The 25,002-nt window shown below is 43.4% G+C and overlaps 1 protein-coding gene across 1 annotated transcript in view; it reads right to left on the bottom strand.

Moving 5' to 3' along the window:
* Nucleotides 1–373: 373 nt before the first annotated feature.
* Nucleotides 374–25,002, bottom strand: part of LOC138962400 (protein single-minded-like) — a 71,826-nt gene continuing 47,197 nt past the window's right edge. The window contains exons 4-11 of the mRNA XM_070334204.1: nucleotides 23,654–23,730; nucleotides 18,439–18,528; nucleotides 16,438–16,546; nucleotides 15,746–15,831; nucleotides 13,537–13,736; nucleotides 13,069–13,175; nucleotides 8,617–8,764; nucleotides 374–5,524 (exon numbers count right to left, since the gene is read on the bottom strand). Of these exons, the coding sequence (XP_070190305.1) occupies nucleotides 3,358–5,524; nucleotides 8,617–8,764; nucleotides 13,069–13,175; nucleotides 13,537–13,736; nucleotides 15,746–15,831; nucleotides 16,438–16,546; nucleotides 18,439–18,528; nucleotides 23,654–23,730 (2,984 nt within the window). The 3' untranslated portion in view covers nucleotides 374–3,357. The remainder of the gene's footprint in view (nucleotides 5,525–8,616; nucleotides 8,765–13,068; nucleotides 13,176–13,536; nucleotides 13,737–15,745; nucleotides 15,832–16,437; nucleotides 16,547–18,438; nucleotides 18,529–23,653; nucleotides 23,731–25,002) is intronic.

Raw genomic sequence — 25,002 nt, forward strand, 5'->3', positions numbered from 1 at the left:
AAAACCTTTACTTCCTTCATTTAAACATCTTCGCACAAAACATACCATTTTTTTTCTCTGAATACAAATAAGGTGACATTCGGAAATATTGTGCACATCTTACGTATAATTTCTGAGTATAACTTCCATCGCGTTAACATGATTTTTATTCTCTGGGTCTATTCTGTTATCTTCTCCCAAATTCGTTTAAAAAAAATTAAAAATAAAAATATATATATAGAGAGAGAGAGAGAGAGAGAGAGAGAGAGAGAGAGAGAGAGAGAGAGAGAGAGAGAGAGAGAGAGAGAGAGAGAGAGAAAGAGAGAGAGAGACAGAGAGACAGAGAGAGAAAAGAGATAGAGAGAAAAGAGAGAGAGAGAAAGAGAAAAGAGAGAGAGAGAGGGAGAGAGAGAGAGAGAGAGAGAGAGAGAGAGAGAGAGAGAGAGAGAGAGAGAGAGAGAGAGAGAGAGAGAGAGACATTAACCATCTTCAATTGTGAACTCGCTTTTAATTGAACACATTTATATATCTCTTACGGTAAATGGAAAGAAAATCTTACTGCCTAAAGAGAAGTAACGGCTGTATTTACGACACGAATCTTCAAAGTCAAGAATCCTTCATGCACCGGAAAATAAATAAGTATGACGAGATTTGTTTGATTGTCGTTTCAGTCATATGATTTACATCTTAATATTTGCCACTGGGTGGACATCTCCCCCACCTTTAGGGAAAATAATAAAATGTCTAAATAAATGACAAACAAATCACTGCTTTAAAAGCGGTCAATACCTTAAAGTTCAAATCGATAAAGAAATAAATCCATAAATTGATAAAAAAAAAGCAACCTAATAAATAAACAATCCACAAAAAAAGATTGAAAAAAAAGACAAACACAAAATAAAGAAAGAAACAAATAAATACTATAATTAAAAAAAAACAAGTCGCGTAAGGCGAAAATACAACATTTAGTCAAGCTGTCGAACTCACAGAATGAAACTGAACGCAATGCAATTTTTCAGCAAGACCGTATACTCGCAGCATCGTCAGTCCACCGCTCATGGCAAAGGCAGTGAAATTGACAAGAAGAGCGGGGTAGTAGTTGCGCTGAGAAGGATAGCACGCTTTTCTGTACCTCTCTTCGTTTTAACTTTCTGAGCGTGTTTTTAATCCAAACATATCATATCTATATGTTTTTGGAATCAGGAACCGACAAGAAATAAGATGAAAGTGTTTTTAAATTGATTTCGAAAATTTAATTTTGATCATAATTCTTATATTTTACATTTTCAGAGCTTGTTTTTAATCCAAATATAACATATTTATATGTTTTTGGAATCAGAAAATGATGAAGAATAAGATGAACGTAAATTTGGATCGTTTAAAAATTTATTTTTATTTTTTACAATTTTCAGATTTTTAATGACCAAAGTCATTAATTAATTTTTAAGCCACCAAGCTGAAATGCAATACCGAAGTCCGGCCTTCGTCGAAGATTGCTTGGCCAAAATTTCAATCAATTTGATTGAAAAATGAGGGTGTGACAGTGCCGCCTCAACTTTTACAAAAAGCCGGATATAACGTCATCAAAGACATTTATCAAAAAACTGATAAAAAAGTCCGGGGATATCATACCCAGGAACTCTCATGTCAAATTTCATAAAGATCGGTCCAGTAGTTTACTCTGAATCGCTCTACACACACACACGCACACACACACAGACACACATACACCACGACCCTCGTCTTGATTCCCCCCTCTACGTTAAAACATTTAGTCAAAACTTGACTAAATGTAAAAAGGATTGCTTTATGCACACGGATTTATTTGCATCAATCTTCATTGAAAAAGCCACCAAATATTCCTCACCCTTTTGCTGTTCCCCGTTTAAATAAAAACACTACTGAATTATTTATTGCAAAGCACTGAGACTCATTAATAAAGAGAGAGGAAGAGAACACACCGCTCAACAAAGAGAACCGAAAGGATAGAGAAGCCAGAGCAGTAAAAGAGCACAACAAAATATTAGATAAGTCTAAACAATTCTCATGATAAGGACATACGCTTTTGGTGCTTAAAAAATCACCAATATTACGAATGCAAGACATTTACTGAAATTCCGTAAAACGTACTCTTTTCTTCTTTTCCCATCACATTATTTCAGGTTGCATGCGAATCTCCAGAACTCACTTGAATAGTGTTCTTGAACAAATGATTCTTAGGACATCGATTTCTTATCATAATCACTAAGTCATAATTCTTTTCTCCAGTCTTCCTGAGTAAACCTGGCAACAATTCATCTTACATAAAGACAAAAAATATACAGATATCTTTAATACAATTCTTCGGCTGTTACATGTACACTCAAACCTTTACTATTTTTTTTCAAGGACCACAGTAAACATTCTTCTTTAAAATCAGAGTGACTACATTCTATAACAAAAAAATTAAAAAAATTAAAATGTAAACAGCACCTACAAAAACAGACTATCGAGCGTTCTCCAGTAACCGCGAGTGATCTCATGTCCTTTAAATATGTAGTCTCGACCAGCCAGGACTGACTGAATACTCTCGCCCTACCTCGCTTCCACAACGAGACTAGGTGACCGAGACTGGTGTCCTTACCAATGGCACTGGTATTGTCCAAGCAGAGAACAAAAGCAGGGAATACAATCCCCTCCGGGCGTGCGCAGACAACAACGAAGGTCTTCACAGAGGAAGCTGCCAAAAATCTGTGACCACTACTGTCAATGCAAAGACAGGTCACAGCAGCATGAAAAAAAGTCACCAATAGCTTAGAGGACACCACGAAAATGTTCCACGTGACTCATGTGCAACAACTGAACGAGGTCATCCACAATGGCACTCGAAAAATGTTATTGGCTGTCACACGCTTCAGAAACAAAATTTATATTGTTAGTGATACGAGTACTACAAGATGTCCGTCTGAGATAGACGTCACAAGGTTTGTGTGTAGAAACTGAATCGAGTCGCGGATGACAAACTTTGAACAATATTTCTATTGAGATGCCTTGCTTGTGACCACATGAGGATTGCCCATGCAAAAGTTCTGTTTTTTTTCCATGTCATTCACGAAGAGGCTTTTAAAATCATGTCATCGACTGTGACTCTCAAAATGCTTCAATCGAAGTTTTCAACGAAAACCTCTTTATTTTAAAAACGCACTGAAACCCAACACTGCAGCTTTTTCTTTCCACATAAATAATTCAATCGAGGAATTCCATAGTCAGTCCAAATCCAGTTCAGTCCGGCAATCATTGATTCACATCCGGTACACAAACACACCCGTTGATAAAAATCAAAAGCAGGTCATCCTTATCAACACACAAAGAAGCAGATCAGCCTAAAGAGACACAGAATTAGTGCACAGCGTAGCCGTTGGCCACGTGATACTGCTGGGGATCTACGATGACGCTGGTGTAGCTAGCCTGGGGCATGACGGGGTATGAGCGGTTGTGGGCCTGCAGTGTTGCAGCGGCCGTGCTGTACATGGAGGCGGTGTTGGAGTAGTTGTCGTAACCGTACGCTGCCGCCTTGAGGCACTGGCTGTAGTCCTGCGTTCCCCCCATCCCCATGCCCATACCTACCCCCATCCCCATGCCCATGCCTAGACGCATGCTGTTCAGCTTGTCGTTGGCCGTGAGATAGGAGGAGGAGTCTGCACCAGGCATCAGCTGGCCCATAGTGTTACTGCCCAGACCCGGGCTAACACCTACACCCACTCCTCCACCTGTCATCCCGCCTACCACGTGTCCCGTAGGGCTGCTCATCCCTAACACACCACCACCAACACCATCTGTTCCTGCCGTTGCTGCTGCTGTTGCTACACCTCCGACACAAACGCTGTGGTTGTTGGTACCGTTCACGGCGTTGGCTAGGTTGGCGCTGCTGCCGCTGCTGTTGCTGTGGATGTTGTTATTGTTGTTGCTCGTAGAGTTGTGGGCGTGTGTGTGTGTGCTGGTAAGGACGGAGGGCTTTATGGGCCCGTTCTGTCCCGGCGTGCCCGTTGATCCGGCCCTCAAGTCGGAGGAGGTGCCCGCAGACAGGCTACCGGTAGTGACCATACCTGAGGGCGACTTGTGGTTGAACGCCGTCAGGGTACTGCTGCTGTTGTTGTTGTTGTTGTGGCTGATGACGGAGTTTGTACTGGCGGTGGAGTAGTCACTCATTCCGTTGACGATGGTGCTGGAGCTGCTTCCTCCTCCCACGCCTGTTCCTCCTCCTCCACCACCACCACCTCCTCCACCGCCTATGCTGTTGCCATTGGTTATGACGCTGGTGTCGTTGGAGGCGGGGGCGGCGGGGGCAGGATAGGAGGCAGCAGCGGTAGAGGACCGCCGCCTCATTATGACAGAGTGCGGCACGGCAGACTCTCGTTGTTGCGTGCCTTGCTGGTGATGCTGCTGCTGCTGCTGATGTTGTGACTGCTGGTGCTGGTGTTGGTGATAATGGTGGTGATGGGGAGGCGATACTCCTTGAAGAACACTCCCTCCCACACTCCCACTCTCGCTCCTCTTGTATGCGTCCTTGTTCAGCCCTGCAGTGTCCACGAGAGAGTCGTACTTGGAGCTGGAGGTGGAGGCGCGTTCAGTGGTAGAGCGGTGCCCGCCAGCAGTAGTGGAGGCCGAGCTCTGACCTGCCCCGGACTGTCTCTGCTTCTCGTACTCTTCGCTGCTGCACACGTCCACCTCGGAAGCGGACGACTCCGAGCGGTTGCTGTAGGGGGCAGCGTAGGCCTGCGCCATGTAGGAGGACGAAGAGGAAGAAGTAGCGGTGGTGGCGTTGTTGGTGTTGTCTCTGGAACTGGACCGTGAGCACTGACCCACTGATCTGAAGTCACTGCTGTACGAACCTCCTCCCCCCACCAACACTCCGCTCCCTCCTTGACTCCCTCCTCCTCCTGCGCTGCTTGCTTCTCTGAGAGCGGCAGCATCCTGACACAGTTTGGTGTTAGTGGCTGCCACTGCCGCGCTCTGGATGGCAGCGTTGGAGGAGAGGTACCCGGGATATGCCGCGGGGTCCCGGGCCGGGTAATAGCGCTCCTCGTAGCCCCGGTAAGGAGAACGGTCGTCGAGGTAGCGCTGAGCGGCAGCTGTCGGGTAGGAGTACACGCAGGCAGCATCGCGGTACATGGCCACCCCGGGGTGGGGGTAAGGCGTGGAGTACAGCGCGCTGTAGCGGTCTATGTTCTCGGCAGCAGCGTGAGCCCCGTACATCATACTGTGGTAGCTCTGCATCCCTGCAGAAACGTCCGCCCCGGCTGTGGAAGAGCAGGCCGACATGTAGTCCGGGAAGGTGGACTTCTCCGCAGGGTACTCCTGGCTGACGGCTTCTGGAGTGTCTGTGCCCGACGTGTACTGAGGGTATGGGGATCGCCTGGCCTTGGACCGGCACGGTCTGGATTTGCCTCCGCTTCCAGAACTGCTGCTGTTCTTGGCGCGGTCGGACATGGCAGAGTAGGGGGAGAGGTCTTTGGAGGACATGGTCTGCTCCAGCTGGATCTGGCAGTCCTTGTGCAGCACCTCGCTGCAACACGGGAAAATAGGGTGTTAGTGTTGGTGATGATACAGTTTACTAAGCTTACTATGATGACAACTGCCGTCATTTGATTATCAATTAAACCTCTTTCATCGCAACCTATTAAGCACCAACACAACGCCACCTACAACAACAAAAAGAGGAAAAAAACCAAAAAACAATACACAACAAAACACTACACACAATAAAAACAAAACAAACAAATAGTTAAAAAAAACACAACACAACACAACACAACAAAACACAACCACAAAAAAACCAAACCAAACCAAAACAAAATATCGCCAAGTAGGTAAACGACACTGACAGTGAATGTGAGACCAGGAAGATCCAACTTGACAAAAAGTTAACACACAGAAAAAAGGAACAGGAAGTTTCGAAGGGGAAAGAGAAACTGAAATCGAAAGAAACAAAACGGAAGCAGGCAGTAGAATGATTTTCAAGGAGTGTGAAAGAGAAAAGATTCAAAATGTTGAACAAATAACGAACAATTTTCCGCAACAAGAGTGTAAGAAACTCAAAGAACAACATCAAGCTAAAGTCAGGAAGGCAGCGAAAAGAAACTCACTTCCTCCTTTCTTCTTCTACTTTTCCTTCCTTTTCTTTCTTCTAATCTTTCTCTTCTTCATTTTTCTCTTCTCCTCTCTTCTTCTTCGTTAAAAAAAAATCAATGACTTGTGGAAGCGATCGTTGCACAAGAGTTTCCAGGCCCCGCGATTGACAGCTCCTTTCAACAGGAAGCTCCCATTCCCCTCTCCTTCCCAAAAGAGTCTCTTGAAACTCATCAGCTGCGCAACCAATCCACGAATCAATCAACCTTACTCCCGTCCTCCTCCTTCCCCCTTTTTCTTTCTCTCTCTGGCTTCCCTCGCCCTTCTTTTTACCGCCCCTTGATTTCTTTAAAAGCTGGCCCTGGCCAGCCGCGGTGGAGGCATCAATTCCCTGGTGAAATGATCTTGACACAAGTTTGTCGACTCTTGTCCGGCTTCTGAAAGCGACCCACAATCGGCCGCAGAATGGCCAGGGCCAAGGGTTTTCTGTTTCCTCGTGGGGAGGTTAGGTCAGCATCTGTGTAGGGGGTACCAGAGGCCACCCAATCAGCCGTAGAATGGCTATGGCCGAGTTTTCTTTTTCCCCGGCTCAGTACCCATGTAAAGGGGGTACATGAGGCCACACTAAAGGAATCCTTCGTGGAATTTATTACGAAGTCAAAGACAGGTATGGTTCAGGGCGGATTAGGGTCTAGTTTCCCTGTAGTGTCAGTTCGATAAGTTGTTTTGTGTGTGTGAGAAGTGTCGTTAAAATGATGTCAATCCACTTGATAATCCAATGCCACCTAGGCACAATTATAATTCCGTATTTTTGTGCGCGTGGGCTGATTAACTTATAAAAAAGTTAAATTCTCCAGGAATACTTCGCGTGACAGACGCAGGAAAAGTCAGGTGTTCATTTTTACTTGAAGAGGAGAGGAGTTGGGGATGATAAAAATAAAGACGTTGTAACACAAGTTGAAGCCACAAAACCTGGGAGGGTTTATTCATAGTTCCAAGAACAGACATCGATATATAAACACGGAACCAATAAATACATTCTTCCAAAGGTCACACAGTCTGCTGTCGAAAGACGCAAAAGCCAACCTAACGACCAGCCAACACACTAAACAGAAAACTAGGAGCAAGGAGGAAAAAGGCGACGATTCGAGGAACTATCGGCCGCTGAAATGTGATCGATTGTCCGTCGGCTTGTACAGCTGCTGGTGATCGCAGAGTGACTCCCCTTGTGCACACATCTCGCGAGATGATCTCTTGATTTCTCGTCCACCATTAAACAGGTCCTTGTGCACGCGGAGCAAGGCGAGCGGCCTGGAGGGTTCTAATGATGTTGGTTTTCCTGTTTGGCACTAAGGAAAAGGGGGGACTGGGTCTTTTTGTGTGCATGTGTGTGTTCTCGTGTGGTGTGGTAGTGGTATCAATTAATCTTTTTTCCAAAGCCTTTTCAGGAAAGAGAAGAATTTTGAAAGAAGACAGCAAACAACAACAAATGTCGACAGAAAAGGCCGCAGGGATGGACTATTGTTCCTTGTTCTTTTTTGAATTTGAGAGAAAAAAAAAGTCTGGCTGGTTTCAGTGTCCGTTCATCCATCATCTTCTGAGGAAATTGCCCGTAAGTAGGAATCACACTCAGTAAATGTCTGAAAGACATTTGTATATTTGCCTTACGTTACGTAGTTTTGCTTGCATGTCGGTAACAACAATACTTTATTCTGAGAAGATCCCAGGACAACAGGAAAGTTGTTTGCTGCTAAGGAAGATCCCCTGAAGGATATTAATTCCCAGCAACTACTCGATAATTCATGATGACACCGGGAAAACATGCGTACAGTAGAAATAAGATACTCGATTTAAGACTGAGTTTTCACCGTAAAACATGAAACGTTGTGTGAACATTCGAGTTGAAGCCTAAATCTAAAGGAATGTAAAGCGTTTTAAAAATTAACAAAAACTAAAACAGTACAGATTTGTAGAGGATGCTACTGTCAACGCAAAATAGGAGAGACCCCCCTTCCCCCACAGATTTTAGTCAGTTGATTAACAGAGTTGTAGAAGATACCGGAAATACTACCACAAACAGCCCCCCCCCCCCCCCAAATATTTTGTTGTTGTTGTTGTTGACAAAATCAGCTCTAAATCATACCCCAAAACCCCTAACAGAAGTCGATGACAGAATAGCGCATTCAAAACAAAATAACCTACAAAGCACACACAAAAACAAATACAACAAAAAAAACATTAAAAGTGGAAATACAGAGAAAAAAAAGAAAGAAAATGAAAAGAGAAAAAAAGATCCAACAAAATCAAACCGAACGTAAAACATAACTCAACCCGTGTGTTGAAATTCACAGAGTATCTAGATATAGATAATTACACAATGGTTTAACTCTCCAAAGCGCATGCTCAGAAAGTTGCAACATGGTTTCCCCGGTTTTTCCAAAGCTTTATAACACCTTTTACCCTATATGGAAATTAAAAATGACGCGCTTGATCATATAAGGACAGTGTCAAGACCAACTCTGCACTCACCTGAGAACGTGGTTGACACTGACGATACAGTGCGGTCTGGAGGAGCGACTGTTGTGGACGATGGTGGCGTAGCTCTGCATCCACACCCACCCCCCGTCCTTGGCCAGGAACCGGTAATACTTTGTCGTCACCTGGCCCTTCAATAACACTGAAATCAGTCACATGTATATGTTACACTCAATCTGTGAAACAGTTCATTTTGAGAAATTAGGAAAAACACCTGTGCTATCTTCATGTAAAAGGTAAACATGAAAGTTAATGTGGTTTTATTCATGTATTTATTCATTTGTTTATTGATTTTTGTTATATACACAATGTCACTCAGAAAATACTTGGTTGTAACTTGTCAACTCAGTAACACTTAAGCAAACAGGTGTGTATGTTTTATACTCAATTTTTGAAACTACTGATTTGCTTGAATCATGAAATTAGCCAATCTTTGCTCACTTTACGAAAGAGAACGACGGGTCTTCAAATTTTTCACAATGTTTTTTGTGACATGAAATATTTGAGTTGTATATACAATTGTGTGTCGGTGTGAAATGTGTGAAATTACTCAACTACTGAAGTCAGCAAAACTATGATCAACTCATGAAATAAGGCAATGGGTTGGTGGTTTTTTTTAACGCAATGTGTTTGTTTTTGTTTGTTTTGCTTACCGCCCAGCCGACCACGAAGGGCCATATCAGGGCGGTGCTGCTTTGACATATAACGCCGTGCGCCACACACAAGACAGAAGTCGCAGCACAGGCTTCATGTCTCACCCAGTCACATTATTCTGACACCGGACCAACCAGTCCTAGCACTAACCCCATAATGCCAGACGCCAGGCGGAGCAGCCACTAGATTGCCAATTTTAAAGTCTTAGGTATGACCCGGCCGGGGTTCGAACCCACGACCTCCTGATCACGGGGCGGACGCCTTACCACTAGGCCAACCGTGCCGGTACGCAATGTGTTTTGTGTGTGAAATATTTGGTCATTTCATGAAATTTGTGTAACTTTGCTCAATTCCTGCAACAGGACAAATGCATGGTTTCGTGTTTTTGTACACCATGTCGTTCATTTCTGAGTTAAGTAAAAATATTAGAGATAAATTTGCAACGCTATCCGTTTGTATAGTGCAGCACAGGCATTTTGGGTGTTTGTGAAAATTGCAGTGATCAGTTTTGAATCATGTTCCCCTCAAATATTTGACATGTCAAGTTTTAAATTTCATTTCGGTGCTACCTATATACAACAGATCTTAAGCTTATAGATAACAAACGATTTGTCTTTTTGATAATAAACTGCATAATGCACACACATATTTAAAAAATGTCCAAAGGACAGTGTATCCGAGAAACGAAACGGACAGCCATCTTCAAACATGTTCATACATACAATTGCTGTGAGCAATTCCAGCACACGTATTTCCTGTTTTATTCAGCATTAATCTACTATACGAAGACAGAAGTTAATGTCACGAGCATCATGCATTAGGACATTAGAGCACCCACTCTTTGAAGAACTGCCATTATGTTCCACTCAGCACACAACTCCCCTTTTCTTCCTACTATACAATCCCCGTTTCTTTCTCCTATAGAAAATACACCTCGGCCTTTTCCGTAGCGGGCATTCCGAGCATGCGAGGAATTTCACTCTTATTTTTTGGTCCTATTTTTCTTGGCTTAATAAGCTCACAGCGGGGCCTTAACCAAACAAAGTTACACTGTTTGTTCGCTTTGTATGGTAGTATTGTCGACGCCCCTCGTAGTCCGTTGTAGCGGCCCGCGTATCCACCACAACTTGTCAAAGGAGGTGAAATACTTGATACTGACTTTTTGTCAATGCGCAAAACCAGATGTAAACGAACTGAGCAAGATAAATCACGATATTCTTCTCTTCTGACAAACTTGGGCAGCAATGCAAGACAAATTGACGCAGGTAAATTGCATGTTCAAAGAAATTTGCTTGGAAAGAAATATTACCCAAAGGTACCCTTCTGCCCCCGATTTATTTTTCTTTTTGCTCAGTCACGCTTTTAAAGACGGAAAGACGTATTTCTACAAAAATCGAGCCAATACCGTGACAAGGAGTCATTCTTCACACAAGCAAAGTCGGAAATAATGTAACTGCTGCGTATGTTGGCTTTCAGTTTTGAGGCACGAGAATGGAGATTTATCGAAGAACTTGAATACTTTAATTTTTTTTAGAAATCGCTGGCTTTTATTGCATTTGTGTGCAACAGAATTTAGTTTTGAGCAAAGATTTGTAACACAATTAACGTGGTAGGCTAAAACGTGCTTTGGCTGCCACGAACGCCATTCCTGCAAGTCCCGAGTAGGAAATAAACGTCCGGTTACTGCTTAAAAACGCAACAATTTGGTCACAAAAACCTCTACCTCTTAACTATAGCTGTTATATACTCCCGTTAATTGTGAGGGATTATATTTTACAGCAGAACTTTGACGCACTCATTACGTACGCACGCACACATGTGTGTGAGTGTGTGTGTATGTGTGTGTGTGTGTGTGTGTGTGTGTGTGTGTGTGTGTGTGTGTGTGTGTGTCAGTGTTTGCAAGGGATTGAGGAGGGGGGAGGGGTTTTGCTGGTTTATGAGTGTTTGTGTGTTTGCGCCCCTCGTATTTTGTTCACCGCCTCTTAAAATCAGTAGCTGGAAACCTTTATTTAATTTAATTTAATTTTTATTTTTCTAAACATATCTTTCTTTGGTTTTTCTTTATACATAAATCCTTCCGGTTTTAACGCAGCAAAAAGACGTCTGTACTTCTCGGCGGCAAGTATGCAGTCAGTCAATATGGCCGCCGGCTCGTGTAACCAGGTTTCAAACAGCCACAGTTTGCCTTTCTTGCTGACACCCTGGCCAATTTTTCACCACAAACGGCAAATCTTTGCCCGATAAACATTCCACGAAAGTCATTCTCAATGACATTTTCCCATTTGAGAGTGAGAGAGGGCTGCTTTTTTCAGTGTTAGTTTGAATTTTGGATCGATGGAGGAAAAGCCGGCTGCGATCACAACGGATTCGACGCAATATGTCGCCGCTCCATCATTGTGTTAGTGAAATAACATCGAGCCCTCGACAACAGACGTTACATATTTGAATGATTTCAATCGTATTTTGAATACAATCTCTGCAGGCAACAAAAATAAAAATCAAAGGGGGAAAAGGTGTGTGTAGATTAGTGACTGATGGTATAAAGCAAGCCTTCGGATAGTTTCTATATATTTCTTCGCGATGGACAGACGCACAGACACTCACATACACTCTCTCTCTCTCTCTCTCTCTCTCTCTCTCTCTCTCTCTCTCTCTCTCTCTCTCTCTCTCTCTCTCTCTCTCTCTTTCACGGTAAAATAGGAACACATACGTCTCTCTCGCTCTCTCTCTCTCTCTCGCGCTCTCTCTCTCTCTCTCTCTCGCTCTCTCTCTCTCTCTCTCTCTCTTTTTCTCTCTCTCCCTCTCTCTCTCTCTCTCTCTCTCTCTCTCTTTCTCTTTCACGGTAAAATAAGAACACATACGTACACACGCACCCGCTTTAATAACCACATCTTCTCACTCACTTGCACATACTTTGATTCCTCCCCTTCATAGCAATTAGCAATCTAAAACAAATGGCGCAGCACAGATCTCAATCAATAACAGGAAACAGACACAGAGGTAGGATGAGAATGGAAGAGAATGTGAAAACCCCTAATCATACATTGCACTTGAAATGTTTATTCAATGAAGAAAGAAAAAATCGTACTCTTGAACGAAGAAACAAAATCTATCTGTTATAAAAAAAATAAATACAAAAAAATGGTGCCTGAATTTGAGACAGAGCGGGGTGGAGTGGGGGTGGGGAGAGAAGGGAGGGATGGAAAGGGGAGAGTCGGCAAGGAGATCCATTCAGAAGGAGACCCGGTGACAAACACTGAGGATCGGAGGTGACTGTTGATGGGAAACCCGTTTTCCCCACCCCCTCCTTCTATCTCTGTTTCTCTGTCTGTAAATCTGGCCGTTCATGATTTCTTCCTCCGAGTCCCCTATCTCTCCCTCACACACACGGACACACACAAATTTTCTCTCTCTCTACGCAATTTGCTAGTGTTGATGATAACAGAGATGTATAGACACACGCACACGCGTACAGGTGGGAAAATGAGCGTGCCAGAATTCCCTTTATTTTTTATAAAATGTTTTCTTTTTTGTTGTTGTTTATTTTACAGGAAGACTTATCATGCACATCATGTAAAAACAAACAGACAATACATAATGATAAAAAAAACATCAAAAGAGAGAGCGAGAGAGAGAGAGAGAGAGAGAGAGAGAGAGAGAGAGAGAGAGAGAGAGAGAGAGAGAGAGAGAGAGAGAGAGAAGAGAGAGAGAGAGGAGAGATGACGTGTGGTCTTCAGAGAGCCAACAACACTTTCAAAAATAGAATACAATGAAAAATGTATGTGAACTTACACGTGTGGTGAGCATATCTCATGTGCAGAATATCACAGGCGTGTATGTAGTGGTACAGGGTCTTCTCTATCAAGTCCTGAGGTTCGTAGCCAGTCAGTGCTGCCACCCTGCAAATAGTGTTACAAACAAATAAGTTCTACTTATAAAATCGGCTACACAGATATAAATCGTGCCAGCTTTCAAGACAGAAGTCGAAAAGGCGTAGGAGGAGATGGTGGAGGAGCAGGAAGAGGAGGAAGAGGAGGAGGAGGAGGAGGAGGAGGAAGAGGAGGAGGAAGAGGAGGAGGAGGAAGAGAAGTAGGGGGAGGGTGATTCTTGCAGCAAAAAAAAAAAAAAGAAAAGTTAAATAAACAAAATTAAAAAAAGGAATTAAAATAAAATAAAATAAAACAATATCAAAAGAACGAAAAAAGCGTAACTTTCGTAAAAGTTAATTTTGATTTTACAGGTTTTATCCAGTTCACTCACCGAGCGTCCAAGAAGATGAGCTTGAGGTCGAGGGAGGCGCGGAACATGAACATGTCTGAGAACATCTTGATCTCGGTGATGGCGGAGGGGGGCAGCGAGTGACCCACCGCCACCAGCCCCACGTTCTGGTAGCAGCCGTCGTAGGGCGCGATGTCCATCGTGTACTGCTTGATCTTCAGGTAGCCTGAGCAGTGGATCACCTGGACACACACAGAGACACATGTTAATTTGTCAATACAGCCTTGATGATAGATATCAATACACATTGCCTGCAGTAGATACTTTTATATCTGCCTGCATATTTTTTGGTGGAGAGTGACAATCACACATTATTCTCTGACCTTATAGTAGGGGAATGACATATATGCTAGCTGAAACTTCGAAGAAAAGGTAAGAACAAGAAAGCAAGGAAACGGACTGCATGGACACGGAGAAAGAGTGTCAGAAATAAATATCAACTGCGTCACCTAAAGGTTGGTGCTGAATCCGTTCGATTTAATGTGTGTGTATTTTCTCCTTCAACCCTACCCTACCCCCCCTCCCCCCGCTCCCCTATCTTTGGAGACGTATGTGTGGTACCTCCTCTCCATTGCAAAACATATAACCTGAAATGAAGGTATCCACTTTGGGCAACATTCAGAAAAAGCGACTGATCGTTCTTAATCTGGTTTGCAGTTTGATACATGCTCATATCATCCGGAAAACCAGAACTATGTAGGTGATTAGTCATGAAGCGTTTTCTTTTGTAAATACACGGTCATGGCTCATGCCAAATAGCAGGTCGATCTGCTTTCTCACGAGTAAAGAACGTCTTGGTGATAAAACTACTGTCACGGGTCGCGTGACGACAGAAATGTGAAACCAGGTCAACCAATGACGCACAAAACGGGCCAATAGTACTTCACACACGTGAAACACAAAAACCCTCAACCAGACAATCCTTTGACTGGAATTTCCATTCTCCCCGAAGACCAACCCTCACAATTTAGTCTTCACCCTAATCAAAGTGTCAAAAGAACAATCAACAGACAAAATCAAAAGAAAGCGACCCAGCGTTTGAAAGTGAGAAGCAGTCCCACGGTGAAGGTGTATGTGTATCGCTGTCACCGTTATTGGGCCAGCACGTGCGAAACATCAAACGAGAACCCAATAGTTCTTATCACGCTCGTTAGCGCTGCTCTGATGCCCCGCAAACACCTCCGTCTGATATGATACGGCACCCTGAGTGTGAACCGTTTAAGACGTCGTTACAGGACTCTCTTGCTGCAGTGTTTAGGTGCTGTGGTGTATTATCTACCAAAATGAAAACTAGAATTTAACACAATGCGCTAAGAACGCGCAAAAGGCGAAACTACAAAGCCTGAGAACCTACATCAGAAATGGAAGATGGCGAACAAAAAAAAGCCAAGACGTGTCTTTAGAAAAACATCTCTGAAAGAGCAAACATGAAAACTTGATGACTTCGTAACCTTTTTTTCCCCAGCAAATATTGTGTAATTCCTGCTTCTGTTCCCATCCACAAACTTCATGTTTGAAACAGCTGTTTTTAGGTAAAGGGAATATGTACACTGAGAAAACATCGCGACTCATAAAAATGAGGCCAAGGTGCGAGGGAAAATAGTGGCGTATCTGTAATGGTGACAAGAGAACGATTAGAAGGCCGTAAGTGTTCTTTTGTTATCGAGAGATGCCCATAAACAAAATGCTAACGGTAACCTTCGCAGTCGCACGTGTTTCCAATTAAAAACACAGGGAAGCACTGGCCACGGCACGCACAAAACATCACGAGCAATTAGACCGGTAGCTCCGTCTTTTGTTGTAATGAGGACCGCACTTTCAGAGCAGTATGCTGTTGCGTAATAATTGTGGAAAGTTAGGGCGGATTAGTTTTGAAGTTGCACATATGCTTCAACGCCAAGGGTTTATACTGTGCACACTTTCTTTCTTTTTTTTGACAGCTCTGGTTGTAAAAGCAATTTTGGAAAAAATGCCCGCGAAGAATGCATATTTGAATATATGAGAGAATGAAGTACAAACAGAGGGTACGATTGGAAATCAGATATAGAACAAAGAGAGAAAAAAAAGAAAGAAAGAAAAAAAAAGAAGAAAGACAGAAATAAAGAAAGAAAGAAAGAAAGAAAGAAAGAAAGAAAGAGAGGGAAAAAAAACCGAGAAAAAATGATAGAAGAAGAGGGGAAAAGAGACTGACCTTGTAACCTCCTGCTGTAAGGCCAGCGTTGCGCTTGGCAAGAACACATTTCATCCGTAAGAAAAACGACCTCTCGATTTCTATGTCTGAAAAAAAGAAGAAAAGAAAAAACGAAAATGAAATGTGGATCTACCTTTTATTCACAAAAAGACAACAAGATCAGTTATTGTGTCAAACACACAAAAAAGCATGTTTAATTAAGAAACCAATCATCAAACATAAAGCTCAAAACTAGAAGAATCACACAATGACTTGGGATTCGTGCACGTATTTTTCTGCACACCATAGGCCACCAGGTTCATGCTCTATCAATTATCGAAGAAGATCAAAAGAAGCAGTACAAAGAACCTATTTATTTACTATAGTTGTCTTAACGTCTTCTCGTACATTTTTCAGCTTTTCGAAATAAAGGTAGCAGGTATAGGCTGTTAAACTCATTTAGGCTGTACTTCAATATCCTCGCCGTATGTCTGAAGAGCTTGATTTGATTTATGGATTTTCGAGATCTTGTCATTTGCTCTGCCTCACTTGCTTCTGATTCTTGCTATATGGACGCCTGTGAGGCGGGCTATGACAGAAACAGAAGGGTGTATCTTGGCTTGTATTTTCTTGTGTAATTAACAGATCTCATCCCTGCATCTGTACTATTTTGATAGCTTATGCATTATCAAGTAACACCGCAGTATACTCACCCTGCAATATATGGGCGTGATAGGGGTGATGGACATTGAGCAGAGCGGTCATCTCGTCGTGGTCAGCAGGGTGGATGTACTCGTAGATACTTCCGCCTGTCAGCTCCACCTGCAAGAATATAAATAGAATAAAATGAAATAAACAAAGAATAAGATCGATGCTGGATCGGCTGCGTTCTCATAACAGGAAACAACAATAAACAACAAAAACCTGAGAAATTGAAATTGAGTAATTTTCTGTATTTCCAGTATATAGATACACACAATGATCAAAAGTTACTGTGATTGTTAAAGACTGGAGAGTTTTGAGAGAACTCGGAATGTCACTATAAATGCGGGTTTTTTTTCTTTAATATTTTTTTTCCTGTTTTTTTTTTTACAACACATTAAACATTACATCACAGTTCACATCGCCACATACATACATACAACCTGCATAAAAAAAGAATGATCTAGAAAAGAGAGAGAAGTAAAGAGAGAGAGGGGGAAAGTTAAAGAGGCACTGTATGGGACTGTTTGACTACAACAACTACTAGACCCTCAAATAATATTGATTACTACAAGATTCAAGTTTACAACAGAATATATATCAAGATACTGTTAACGAATTAGGGAGGAGGAGTAGAGCCTAGTACTGGACAATTTTCATGAAACCAGGTTAGAATATGGTTGCCAGAGGCGGTCAAACTTATCTTCTGCTAATCCCCCCTTGTACTTTTCCAATAAATATCTACTTTTCAAAAATTTCAAGAATATCGGAAGCATCGGTCTTTCAGAGTTCCATTTACATTTGTAAATATAAAATTTGGCCAGTAAAATAATGAAATCTAAGGCTTTATCAGTGAACATATTTTCCTGAACTCCAAACAATACCACCGCTTCCGAAAACCGGAAATTAGTAACATGATAACAACTATTATTTAACAGTTCCTGTAGTTCCTGCTAAAACCTGTTAATATGCTGGCAATGCCACATCAAATGATTAATTGTTTCTTCCTCATTGTTACAAAACGAACAATTAGAAGATTCAACAATTTTTCTCAGAAATAAGTAGCGGTTTGTGGGCAAAGCCCTATAAATTAACCTCAGCTGGAACCATTTTAGCTGACAATCAACTGTTGTCTTATGACATAAGTAAAAGATCTTGTTCCAGCTGAGGTTATCAAAAATACCATTCCATTTTACCACACCAGCTGGGGCTGAGTCTGCCGCGGCCAAACACGATTGGACACTATGGTTTCCTTCAAATATTATTTTCCATGGTTTTTGCTTTAACAATAATTCATAGTTTGCCTTCTGTATTACATTTATCTTTTTCTGATATGCCTTAATAGATTTGACCATTCCTGCAAATTTCAAAAAATTAACCTTCAACGTAGGAAATTTTATCTGAAAATCTACAAAATTCAATAGACTGCCATTTTCATTCAGTAAATGACAGACTTGGAAAATACCCCTTTCTGTCCAATCTTTAAAGTATACAGTGTGTTTTCCAATTACAATATTTCTATTATAAAAGATACATTCTGCATTAAACTCACTTACTTCAGTTGGTATACATTTTATGCTTAATTTCTTAAAATGTTTCAATACATCATGCCAAAAAGGATTGTGGATTGATTGCATTAAAGTGTTGGCAAACTCACCCCCTAGCTGCTGCTGTTTATCCAGCTCAGGATAAAGACAGAGCGTAAACCTGGTTAAAGGAGATTCGGCATAGAAAACTCTCTTCAGCCAGCTAATTTTTATAGCTGACAAGAAAGTACAAACATTTAACATTTTTAACCCACCCTTTTGGTAAGACTGACATAAATGCGTTTTTACCGAGAGTCCAAAACACAAGCCATCATCGTTACTGAATGATATACGGAATTAATAGGGTGGTGGATGATGACACCTTTTACACTTTTACAATTGTAGTTAGAATTTCTGCTGGATCTAGTCAGAGAAAGGGCAAAGACAACAAGGAAAAAGATAACAGGGAAAATAATATCTGCATACCTGAGACAGACCGAGATGGACGGAGGCAGTCTCTGAGATGTACATGATCTTGCCGTCTGGCGCAACCACGAAGATGAAGCCATCCAGGGTCTGAAACACAGATAGTTTCTGCATCAAAGATATGTGGTGTACAAACATGTCTTGGGAACTGTTCTATATATATATACTGCTGAGCTATCAGCCTTGCGTAATGTGCGGCAAGCAAGGAAACAAGCATAAAAAATAACCCAAACATGAGAAAAAAAAATTAAAAAAATGATAAGCAATGGTGAAACTAAATCGTATCATTTCGGCGGGCCAAGGATGACTAATTGGTAGGGTTAAAAACATCAAACACTTATTCCGTGAGATCAAAGAATCTCTCTCTCTCTCTCTCTCTCTCTCTCTCTCTCTCTCTCTCTCTCTCTCTCTCTCTCTCTCTCTCTCTCTCTCTCTCTCTCTCTCTCTTTCACACTATTCCCCCCTCAACGATGCGCTAACTTTTTGCCCTTGATGACACACTCACACACATTCACACAAAAACTGGCATCGATTTTGGACCGCGGGTTGGATGCGCCCGGAATCTGCCCACGAGACTGGGGGGAAGCGTACACAAGCTGCGCCACTGCCGTCATGTTTGCCTATGAAAATCACCCAGCCCTTGTCCCTGGCTCGCTCCAGAGGGATTTACATTTTCAACTTTTGTTTCCAGAGGCGAAAACCTGGACTGGAGGCCTAGGGAATCGGAAATGTCGCCGGATCCCGGGCCCCCGAAGTAAATGAGTCGCTACAAAGGGACTATTGAGCTACCGACCTATATTTACTCCTGTGTGCGTGCCCGGTCTCAAAACAATTCGGTAAAAAGAGAGTCAGAGATGATAGAGCGAAAGAGAGAAAGTGAGAGGGGCTGCCGGCAGCTACAGAAGAGGAGGAAGAGGGGGGGGGGGGGGGGGGCGGGAGGATGAGAGAAAAGAAAGAGACAGAGAGAGACAGAGAGAGAGAGAGACAGAGAGACAGAGAGACAGAGAGAGACAGAGACAGTGAAAGAGAGCGACCATGGGGGACGGGGTGGATGGGGTGGTTGGGGTGGGTTTGTTTTTGTTTGTTTGTTTGTTTGCTTAACGCCCAGCCGACCACGAAGGCCCATATCAGGGCGGTGCTGCTTTGACATATAACGTGCGCCACACACAAGACAGAAGTCGCAGCACAGGCTTCATGTCTCACCCAGTCACATTATTCTGACACCGGACCAACCAGTCCTAGCACTAACCCCATAATGCCAGACGCCAGGCGGAGCAGCCACTAGATTGCCAATTTTTTTTTAAAGTCTTATGTATGACCCGGCCGGGGTTCGAACCCACGACCTCCCGATCAGTGGGCGGACGCCTTACCACTAGGCCAACCGTGCTGGTTTGGGGTGGGGTGGGGATAGGAGTGGCGAAAAGGTAAAATAATAGAGTGAGAGAGACAAAGAGGGGGGGGAGAGAGAGCGGGAGAGAGAGAGAGAGAGAGAGAGAGAGAGAGAGAGAGAGAGAGAGAGAGAGAGAGAGAGAGAGAGAGAGAGAGAGAGAGAGAGAGAGAGAGAGAGCAAGAGAGCAAGAGAGCACAGATATACTGCTAGCCAGAGACACTGTGGCCAGAGACGATCTTTCCAAGGACCCACAGCCAGCCACAAAATTAATTCATTCAACAAATTCTACGGCACAGATCCTTGACACTTTCAATCCGCCTCGACAACCCAAAACGATTATTGAAGTTTTAGGTCAAAGGCAAAAGGCACCATATTACTCTCGCGACTAATTAATGAGTTTAAAAACGGCCGACGGCAGCCCACCATAATCCACTTAGCCGGAAGACCTTGTCAGGCCGACCAGTGGTCTGTTTTCGTCCAACACTTGACGGGCCAAAGGGCCATCAGATGAAACCTTGACGCGGCAAATCAAGGAACAATCGAACAATTTCAAGGTGATTCATCGGATTAAGAGAGCTGACAAACGACTGTCACCGAAGGCGATTTGATTGAGTCTGCTAATTCCAACACACTGATACACTTGTCTCTGGGCCTGATAACAATTGTTTCGTGCCTTTTAGCCCATGATGGTCGGGGTCGATCTTGGTTAATTTGTTTTTAGCATTGGTGACTTTTGCTCTTTGTGCAGGAAAGGGGTGAGGAGGGGGGCGGGCGTGTGTGTGTGTGTGTGTGTGTGTGTGTGTGTGTGTGTGTGATACAAGATACAAGATACAAGAAGATACAAGAAGTTTTATTGTCCTCATCAATACAAGGAAATTTGGCATGTGTGTGGCAAGACATGATACACTGATACATAGACATTTACAAAACACAACTGAAGTTCAATATCAGCACACCCTTACGCAACATACCCATCTACATGTGCCCCTCAGTCGGACGTACGCAACCCACAATTCACCCAGTCATACAGCTCCACATGCACTTACTCATCCATGCAGCACTCTAGCACCCGGCCATGTACAACTCACACACGGGAACGTGTGTGTGTGTGTGTGTGTGTGTGTGTGTGTGTGTGTGTGTGGGGTGTTAGAAAAAGTGAGCAAACGAGACAAAAATGACGAAGAGAAACCAAGAAGATAAGCGAACAAAAAATTAAGCCGATGCCTACGACGACGACGAAGGAGGTGGAAGAGTCGGATGAGAGTAGAAACATTAAAAGAAGGACAAGGAATAGAAGGTGAGAATTAGTACACTGACACCTCCACACCTCCGTTCCATATCAGGCAAGAAAACAACAAACAAACAAAAACACTGGTCAAATGATATATTTGTAACCTTACCCAAGAAAACCTCCCATTTTACCCTCGCTGGAAGAAAAAAAGAAGTCCACATAACCACCCAAATCTCCCATTTTTAGACGGATTCGATCACAACAGAGAGAGCTAGAGAAAGTCGCGCGGGCGCTGACTGTTAACCGGAAGCCTCGTTAGGTATGCGCGGGCATGATTCGTAATGTGACTTCCGGACAATTACGCGCCCTTGGCCGACAGCAAGGGAGGCAAATCCCGTGTCCGTGGCTGCAGGCTTGACAGGGGTTTTGCAGAATGTGTATGTGGAGATAACAGCTCTCCCTTACCATCCTCTCCACCAGCGGTGGCGAAGGACAAGGGGCTGGGACAAGTGAGTGTCAATGGAAGGGATTTACCGGCGAATTAGTGTCGTTGGGCGCCCTCCTGACGCTTCTTCGCCCCGCTCGATCAGCTCGACCGCCTTTGTTTTTGTTCCCAACTTTTGGTTTAACACAAGTCTTTATTCAACTGAATGTTGATACAGCAGTAAAAGGAAAATATTAAGGGCACAAGCTCCACTGAGCAAACGCTTTTGTATTACTGTTTATTGTTAGAGAGAGTGCAGCCAAGAAAAATGGTGACATGTTACTGATAGTTTTCCTTTTGAGGCCTTTGGTCATCTTAACTTAGTTACCGAGTTGCTTCATAGCAGTTACATGGTTTCAGTGCAACTCAAGGTAATATGTACGCACTGTATACAAGGATAGATTCGTCGTAAGAGTGCAGCGTGAAATTGATAAGGAGAACTGAGAGGGGAAAGGGGTGAGCGTGGAACATGGTGTTTTGTCGTTGTTGTTGTTTTTGCCGCCGGAATGTCTATTTAGGGGATGCTGTGTGTCCTTTTTTAACATCCATAAACAGTTCGAGACACAGTATGAATGTGTGTTAGGCATGCGTTATACTGAAAAGGTGTATTGGCAGTGAATAAACCCTAATTTGTTTCAGCATTTGGAAGAAGAGTGTAATTACACTGCTTGGGGTCGTACGGAGTGTTGATGACAAAAGAGCCGCCTGAACAGGCAAAGCTATCAACCTTGGAGTCCTCAGCATTAGCCAGGGGGGGTCTTCTGATCATACCTTCGCCCGAAGCATTGGTATGTGAATACCAGTTAAAGACTTTCTTATCTCCAGAACAAAAGCCTCGAAGCGGAACCACCATGATGTGATTCTAAAGGTGTTCAGTTACAGGAAAATAAGTCAAAGATCCCCGGTCAAATTTGCATGCATGATGTAAATCGATGGCGATCAAACAGCTCCCCCACCAAGGGCCTAACCACACTAGTGTGCTGGTATGGGAGGGGGGCGAGGTCAGAGTCCAGGTGTCAGAGGTCAGCACGTGGAAAGCCAGGAGGCAGCACGCGCTCGCACGAGACGTCATGCTCGTTTATCTGCCCTTCTCCATTCGGCGAAGGAACGTGACTCTGCATAGGGGGCGCTCGTCTGTTGCAGAATTACCGCGCTTTGCAATTATCTATTCATGAGATTGGACCGGGCTGTTTGCCACGGTCTCCCCCCTCCCCATCTTCCCTTGATTTTACCCCCAGCAAAGCGCAGAACGACAGAGAGAGAGAGAGAGAGAGAGAGAGAGAGAGAGAGAGAGAGAGAGAGAGAGAGAGAGAGAGAGAGAGAGAATTGAATTGAATTGAATTGAATTGAACTTTATTTTACAAGGATTTAGATTTAAGGCTACGCCTTTTCTTACAATCTGTCCTTGGGACGCATAGACACAAGAGAGAGAGAGAGAGAGAGAGAGAGAGAGAGAGAGAGAGAGAGAGAGAGAGAGAGAGAGAGAGAGAGAGAGAGAGAGAGAGAAGAGAGATCAATACGATGTTCAAGGATCGGTTCAGCGTTGGCCAGGTCTGTGGCCGGGATTGGTAGATCAAGGTTCATCAGGGAACGTCAGCTGTACGGGAATGGGATGGTCAAGTAGGCTGGGGGGACACGGGAAGTGGTCACAACTGGGGACTTTGCGCGGCTTGTCTAGCCTTTTTGGGGGGTGTTTGGTGGGTTTAGTATGACAAAAATAGCGTGCAGATGGTAGTGACAGGCATACCAACACACATGTGTTGATTCTGTATTTGTCTGCCCCCTCCAAAATTTTTTTTTCACTGCTATTGATATTGATTATAACAGATGTGTTTCATACAAACGTGACAAAACAGCAAAACAAATACAGACAGACAGACACACAGGCGAGCATGTGTGTGTGTGTCTGCGCGCGCATGCGTGCGCGCGTGCGTGCGTGCGTGCGTGCATGTGCGCAAGCAAAGACAAGTTGTGATATGTACATGGAGACAAATAAAATATTCCACGAAATTATTATCCAAGGCAGCAAGCCAAAGTAAGTCAAGCAGGATAAAGCACCGGAAGTGGATTGATTAATATGCTAATTCATGCAAATAAATGTATCATTTACCTGCAGGAGGTGCGATCCCAGCTCCTTCTCCATAGGAGTGCGAGGCGGTGTGCGCTGGCCCCATGCGTCCCCCAGACCTGTCAGACATACGTTAAAAACAGCACGTGAAACACTACTCTCAGTTTCAAGACTGACCAGCGAACACAGAAACTAGCATCTTGTTGAAAATAGAGGTCAAGGAAGAAACATTCAGTCAAGTAACTATGTATTTCCATTATAAGCTTTGTTGATTCGGAATATGCTTACTTCACATTTTCCCCCCCAATAGATGATTGTTTAAAAGCACTGTATACAAAATGTATTTATTGTTCTACTCCCTTTTGATTTAGTGTTCGTGTTCTCATGTGTCCTTGTGTGCAGAAAAAGACAAATTGGGAAACTGAAAAGTACACATCGTTTTAACATAACAACATAAGACAAAGAAGAAGCACAGATATTTCATAAAAGTGAACCATATAAGACAGAGGATCAGCACACATATTTAAAGACACATAACACATAAGATAAAGGGACACCTCAAACATTTAATCAACATGAACATAAGACCATACTGTTGAAAACGCAGAGGCTTACACCCAAAATGATCGGATCGGTATAAAAAGAAAGTCCCCATTATAGAGGCACTTGTTTTGTGCCAGAAAAAGGAAGCAGTATCAAAGAAGTGCAAGGGTTTACGAACTGTTCTTTCTCTTTTATTGAATATTCTACGAAGAAGATAAAAAAGGAGAGAGAAGAAAACGGCCGTCGAAAAGGAAACTAGATGAGCACGACAGCGAAAGGTCAGGAGAGTTTGAGGGTGTTTTTCCTCATCAAATCTCGCTCTTTATCCCTCTTTCAGTGAGTTCTTTTCGCCCTCCCATCTCCGGACATCATTGTAGCCTCATTAGCGCCACTCCAAAAGAAACACCCCAGGGGGAGAAGAGGGGGCCCCTGCGGGAAACATGGCTGCCTGCTGGCACCGATTCGATTGTGATTAAAACGATGAGGCATAGCGAATGGCTATCTTATCCAGCCCCCGCCATGAGTAATCGATCCCAAAATTAGCCCTCTGTTGACTCGCCAGGCCTCTTTGAAGCTCCGCCGGCCTCGTTGTGAAAGCGAGGCTCCTCGCGCCGGAAGCGGATCGTTTTGGGTGTGGGAGAACAGTCCCAGCACCCCTTGGGGCTCTGGCCTCGTCGGCAAGTCTCTCTCTGCGAGCGGTTATCTCCCTTAATTTGTTGAAAGATGTCGGCGCGGTTCGTCGTATGAGGTGTTGAGTGGTGCTTCAAGTTATGAGATCTAGATTTTACTGTTTAGAGGAGAGACGCTGGATGGCAGAGAATCTGTATGAATTAAGCCTTCGATTCTTG

Source organism: Littorina saxatilis, linkage group LG3 (genome assembly GCF_037325665.1).
Source record: "Littorina saxatilis isolate snail1 linkage group LG3, US_GU_Lsax_2.0, whole genome shotgun sequence".
NCBI classification, from domain to species: domain Eukaryota; kingdom Metazoa; phylum Mollusca; class Gastropoda; order Littorinimorpha; family Littorinidae; genus Littorina; species Littorina saxatilis.